The sequence below is a fragment of the Protobothrops mucrosquamatus genome, unplaced genomic scaffold, assembly GCF_001527695.2.
Source record: "Protobothrops mucrosquamatus isolate PMUCROS unplaced genomic scaffold, P.Mucros_1.0 scaffold841, whole genome shotgun sequence".
NCBI classification, from domain to species: Eukaryota; Metazoa; Chordata; class Lepidosauria; order Squamata; family Viperidae; genus Protobothrops; species Protobothrops mucrosquamatus.
Genome location: NW_015387096.1, coordinates 367341 through 374056, shown reverse-complemented (window position 1 = coordinate 374056; position 6716 = coordinate 367341). Strand labels below are relative to the sequence as shown.

The 6716-nt window shown below is 42.0% G+C and overlaps 1 protein-coding gene across 1 annotated transcript in view; it reads right to left on the bottom strand.

Annotated features, from left to right (window-relative positions):
- Positions 1–505: 505 nt before the first annotated feature.
- LOC107290145 (calcium-activated chloride channel regulator 1) overlaps positions 506–6716 on the bottom strand; it is a gene marked incomplete at its 3' end in the record, with an annotated part of 11584 nt that continues 5373 nt past the window's right edge. The window contains exons 3-7 of the mRNA XM_015819002.1: positions 4495–4645; positions 3863–3968; positions 2688–2856; positions 2388–2609; positions 506–730 (exon numbers count right to left, since the gene is read on the bottom strand). Coding sequence (XP_015674488.1) covers positions 506–730; positions 2388–2609; positions 2688–2856; positions 3863–3968; positions 4495–4645 — 873 coding nt within the window. The remainder of the gene's footprint in view (positions 731–2387; positions 2610–2687; positions 2857–3862; positions 3969–4494; positions 4646–6716) is intronic.

The following is a 6716-nucleotide window of genomic DNA, read 5'->3' as shown; positions in this document are numbered from 1 at the left end:
AAGAATTGCAATGCCAGTCTACCTCTCAAAAATTAATATGGAAATTCTACTTTTAATTATTTTTTAATAATTAGGAAGAGAAGCTCCCACTGATAGAATGGCATCTTTTTGTCCCTCATTTCCACACTGATGAGAAATGATGGATCTTAATTTGGCATGGATGCTGTCCAGGATTTTGCCCCAAAATAAATATAATAAATGCAATTTAAATTTTAAAAAAGAGATCAAATTGCCATCAGATCTTCATAAAAGATCACTGAGATAATGAGATTTGTCATTTTAAAATATGCATGTGTGTGTGTGTTAATTTCAGTAGGCATCTATTAAAGCTGTGGTACTTGTGAATACTGCCAACTCAGCTTTATCGGGCTGAAAAAATTACAATGATTGAATGATATAATTGCTTCATTTTTTTCTTAAAACACCTGCACCAGCTCACTATACAACTTATGTCTAGAGAAAAAAAAACTAGAAATAAAAGTAATGGGAGAATGTTTTCTTTCACCTGAAATCCTTTGCGCACTCCAGCACAAATTTTAGTCCCTCCATTAGCTATGGTAGGCAAATGATTCACAAGATTCTGCCGTATTTTGTCACTGACAATCTGTTGCAAGCCAATCGTAATGCTGGCAGTGCTGTGAAACGTTACAATTCCAACCCAGGAACCAGTTTCAATGATTTGTAGGACGAACACTTCTGCAGCTTGCCTGAGACGAGCAATGCGATCATACTGCAAAGAAAGAAAAAGGGATGGGAGGACGGGGAAGAGTGACAAAGTTGTCAGTTGTCAATACTGCCTGAACAACCATTTCAAATGCCTTTGTTTTGGCCAAATGATAAAATCAATTTAAAACCAGCAACAGTTGGCCTTAATCCAACCTTGATCTCAAAGTTCTAACAGCTTGTTCAAAATCTGTAACTAAACATTTATGCTATTTGGAACTGATTGGCTTGGGAGAGACTTAAACCCTACCTTCTCTGGCTCCCCTATATTTTTTCTTTTTTAAAAAATGAATTAGTCAACTTGTGATTAGTTGGATGAGAAAGTATGAAACTTTGAAATTGTGTATTGCTTCCCTGGCTTAAAGAGGAGAAGACCTGGCTTTTGTACAGGCAGATCTCGACTTACAACAGTTCATTTGGTGATTCTTCAAAGTTACAACGACACTGAAAAATGTGACTTATGACCCTTTTTCACAGTTATGACCTTTGCACCATCCCCATGATCATGTGATCAACATTCGGGTGCTTGGCAACTGGTTCATATTGATGACCTTTGCTGTGTCCCAAGGTCATGTGATCACCTTTTGCAAACTTCTGACAAGCAAAGTCAATGGGGAAGCCAGATTGGTTTAACAACTGGGTTACTAACTTATCAACTGCAGTGATTCAATTAACAACTGTGGCAAGAAAAGTTGCAAAATGGGGCAATATTCACTTAACAAATGTCTTCATAACAGAAATTTTGGGCTCAGTTGTGGTCATAGGTTGAGGCCAATATCACTGGGAATTCCTTTTTCAGTGATTACTAGGGAAGCCCGGCTCCTCACTTCCTTTTTTCAAGTAATATTCTTAAGGGAGTTTCCAGCTCCCACACTGATTCCCCACACCTAAACTTCCTTCTTAAACTACCACTCTTTGAAAATCCTTATCCAGCAGCAAAAAATGTAGAGGGCCATTAAGACAGTGCCAAAAGACATAAAAATGTAACTTTTTGCTGCCTTGATGATCGAGTGGTCAAACTGTTGATGGATGACCCAAAGTTACCTTTGAAAGTGTAGCTGGACAAAGGTACAATAAGAAAGAAGAAAAAAAGAAAATGCAGTGATGAAGTAACCCCAGAGGATTGCATGTGCCAATTGGTAGAGGCTTTCCAAATAGTGGATGATGTTGGAGAAGACAAATTCTCGGTCAGGGAATGAACCAATCATTGCAATGCTGCAAAGTTCCATGTTCCACACTGCTTTATGGACAGCAGCACACCACAGACCTTTCCAACTGGACATTAAGTGTGTGCTGTGGGGCTTTTGGAATAGTAATTTCCTGCCAGCTTCAGAACAGGAAGAGGGCAAGAGGAACCAGATGTATGGATGCAGCATGGACGTCTTCCCTGCTTTCAAACTGTCTTACAAAACCCTGCGTCTAAGGCCTGTATAACATCTTGGATCATATCTATCCTGTTGGATAACTTTCCCTTTTTCAGAACAATTCAGCAACTATAATTTTATTATAGTTTCATAAATAGCCATGCTAATGTTTACAAAAAAGAAGCCTGTATTAGTTAGAAGGGATTAAATATTAATAATGACTTAACAGTTAACCCAGCATTCCTATAAGAAATCATTTTGAAGTTTTCTATTAAAAGAATCTTCTAACACTACACTTACACCGCTCATGCTTCCGGAAACATCAAGCACCAAACAGACAACTCTGTCGCGTGCTTGCATCAGGGTGAAAGTAGGGTCAGGTAGAGGAGTATTTATTATAGATGAAGAGGCGAAGTCAGTGGAATTCATGATTACTTCCCACGTACTCTTATAGCTGCAGATTTTGTTTTGCAGGTTTGGTGCTTCCATATTATGATTACTTTCATTACAGAACAGAGTAACCTAAAAATAGAAAAGTAAGAATTAATCAGGAGGACAAATATCGGATCAGATTAAATGCTTTACATTAGTTACACTCACAGAAGGTAGACTTTGCATATACATTATCGACACTGGAGTGCTTTGGGATTTATGTGGTACAAATTGACATCCCGGTTCATACATCTGAGTCCTCTCCTGGAAATTGCAGGCTCTGTAGTTTCCTGGTCCAGTTGGAAATATATAAACACCAGTGACACTAGCTGAACATCTAAATGATATGATAAAAATATATATAATTTACAAATGAAACATTATGAAATCAATATAAAAAGAGAACATTTGTTTCAAATTGAGCTTGACTTCTGATAACTTTTGGGGTATATTCATTTCATTTTCTTTGCAAGAGTACTAAAGTGGTTTGCTGTTGCCTTGTTCCAGGTTTTGCTTAAAGCTCAAGTAATTCTTGGTCTCTCATCCACGTCAGGAGAAGATGTTTATATTAAGTAAAGAATATCTGCAACCTTGGACTTTGAAAAAGCAGGATAGGAAGAGTATTGACAATTATGAATTTTGGTACTGGAGGGACTTCTAGGGAAGAAATGGAGAACTAAAGATGGCTCCCAGAAAAGCAGAGCTGACAACCATGGCGGAATGAAGAGCGGTGAGCAGCTCTTTGAAAATTCTTCTACAGACAAGAGATCACCCAAAAATGGTCCAGACATCTGGTCCTCCCAAGATGATAGTCCTTGGTGGAACTCTGGGAGAAGAAGGGTTAGCCATCTTGCTCAAATCCCAGTGGACCCCTTTGAAAGGACATTAAGTTTGCATGCTTCCTTTTATAATCACTTTTGGAAATTACTTGTTAACTGCATTTCAGCTATTAGGAACCTCAGAATTCACTTGTTTTATAGCACCAGATGAATTTCCTTCAATCCTTAGTGAAAGAAAATCTTCAAACTATAAGTTTAAGGACTAAAACAAAAGTTTCTTTGAATAAACAGCAAAACAAATGGACTGAGAGCCCAGATAATTTTGAAATAAGTTTTTTAAATTAATTATAAAGAAAATTTCCCATGATATTACACTGGATATATAAAAGAAATGAATGTCTTAATAGCTTAATAATTGAAAGGGATATACAAATAACAAATCAAGATAATGACCTGAATTATTATTTGGATAATAATTGGATCTAGACAAGTAGATAGAAAATTGATGAAGTGCTGAAGTCTAGACATGTATTTTATTAGGTCAATATAAATCTAGGAAGATACCTTGTTGCCTCAACTTTTTTGTTGGTAACATAGAAAGGAGCATCATAATTATATTCATCAAAGACACCCCATCTTAGATGAGCCCACTCATGGACAAAGACTCTACCTATAGGAAAAAATAAAACAACTGAATTGTAATACAATATTTTAAATTTACAACAGTCGGTAAGAAGTTGGTGTTATGTGTATGTGTTTAAATGCTGTTGGAACTGTAGACATACCATTGTTAGTGGGTATTTAATGATGATCCCATTTGGAATTGAAGCTGCACTTAAAACTATGTGCAACTCCAAAGGGGAAATTCATTAAGTAAAGCATAGATGACTTGCTGCACAAAATTGAAAGTTCCTTTTCTATCCGATTACTAAACATGCAGACACCCAGCCATCTTTTGAATCTGGCCATCCTCTGAATAGACCCAGAGTATGATAGTTTCAGGCTGGAGACTGCATGGTTCGTTTTAAAATGCAAACTTTTGTTAAAGTTTTGCCTTTAGAAAGAAGTGACCGAGCAAGATTAGGCATTTACTTTTCATGAACTTTCTTATTTTGTTGGTTCTTGTTCAGTCCCTGCCTATTGAAGGTTTCATTAATGAGAATGAAAAAAACCCCCAGTTAATTACAATATATTACCTCGAGATCCATAAACATCATGCAAATTGTCATTTGTCAGAAATTTTGGTGTGAAATGAATGTATCTTCCTGGTATCCCACAACCTCCATACTGCAGGGTATAGGGATCATCTCCAGATTTCATGTAAGGATTAGCTACTATGATGTCAGCCTAAAATAAAATAATAATGGGCATATTTTAAAGATTGGTGAAGAAAAAAATTGGTAATCTTTTGCTAATACAAAATTATCCCTGGTCTTAAATCACCTCTTAGAAATTCATTGTATATTTTATTTATTTATTCCATTATACTATTCAGTATTCTTTAGCCTTGAAATTGCCTATAATGAATACGACATCTTTTATGGCACTTAATTGACAAGGTGTTGCACACTGGCACGGAAGTAGTCAAAATTAATTCCTTCTGCATCTGAAACATAAACTTGGATCACCATAATAATGAAAGGTTTGGTTGATACTCATATGAGGGCCGCTGCCCAAAGGAGGAGTCTGCCTGAGGGACACGGCCTGTTGGAGGATCCAGGGCTTGGCGGTGAGTGCCTGGAGTGGGCCTGGAGGCTTGTGCGACTGGGGTCTGGCGTGCCTGGAGGCCTGCGCGGTTAGGGCCTGGCTGACTTTGACTGCAATTTCCCCCCCCCTCATGGGGGTCAAGAAGAACAACGAACTGTGCTGCTTTCTTGTGATCCATCTAAGCCCCTGACTAGGATTACCATCACGAGGACTTTCCCCCCTCCCCTACTCTGCTGCTGGACCTCCTGATGGGAACTGGGACTGTATTCCAGGAAGGAACTGCTGGCCCTGCGCGACTCCCCCATCGCGCAGGCATGGCCCAATACGATCTTAAGGGCCTGCCTTGATGAAGGGGTATGGAACCCCGAGAGGTGGCACACAGCAACAGCAACTAGGGAACTAAGGAGAAGAAAATTACGTGTCTTCTTAGAGGGGTGTTTTATTAAATTTTTAGAGGGTTCGGGGTTGGCCCGAGGGGACTTAGGGGAGTCCTCTCTGAGGCCAAGGCCAGTCCTGTCTGGGGGGCGCGGAGTGGTGAGGGAGGAGACTGGGGGGTTAACGGAGGGTGGTGTGATAGGTACGGTCAGTGGGAGGGGCAGATATGGCGGGAGCAGAGGACCATATTGGGTTTTGGGAGCACGCACACGCTGCTTACAAGCTTGTGGATGCTCCGATCCTCAGGGCTCTACTCGACTTCCAGGGACTTCAGATCCTTGGGCCCGGGATCATCGGCTGATGTTATGCAATGCCAGGTCCGTGGTAAATAAGGCCCCCCTCATTCAAGAGCTTATTCAAGAGGGGGGAGCGGACCTGGCAGGTATCACCGAGACCTGGTTGGGCATGGAAGGGGGAGTTCCCCTTGTTGATCTATGCCCACCGGGTTTCCAGGCATTCCATCAGCTGAGGACCCGGGGTAGGGGCGGTGGGGTAGCGGTCATTATAAGGGAGAGCCTATGTCCAAGGGAGGCCACCGTGCCTCAGATAGACGGTGCAGAGTCCCTCCTTGTGAAGTGGGGGCAAGGGGTACAAGTGGGCCTGTTGATAATATACCTGGCCCCCTGCTATGTGTCAACGGCCCTGCCTGAGCTGGCTGACGTGATAGTCGGGGTGGCGGTTGAGACCCCCAGACTTATAGTCATGGGGGATCTCAACCTGCCATCGGCGGGTGAAACGTCAGCGGCGGCTCGGGAGTTCCTGGCCTCCATGACGACCATGGACTTGACCCAATTAGTTCATGCCCCCACTCACACGGGAGGACATACACTAGATCTAATTTTTGTCTCTGGCCGGTGGCAGAATGATCTGGAAATGGGGGAGATAAATATAGAGCCCTTGTCATGGTCAGATCATGCACTCCTTAGGATGGACTTCCGGACCGCTTCCCCTCGCCGCAGGGAGACAGAACCGCCTAGATGGTTCCGTCCCAGGCTCCTGATGGACCCGGAGAGGTTTCTGACGGAGCTTAGGCCATATCCGGAGGATCTAGGTCACGACTCGGCGGAAGATCAGGCAGCGGCCTGGGATGTGGCCGCAGCCGCAGCACTGGACCGAGTCGTGCCGTTGCGGCCTCTGACCCGACGTAGATCTCAACTAGCTCCTTGGTTTACCGAGGAGCTGAGAGAGATGAAACGCTGGAAAAGACGCCTAGAGAGCAGTTGGAGGGCTACCCGAACCGAATCCGACCGAACACAGGTAAGGATACATGTTAGAT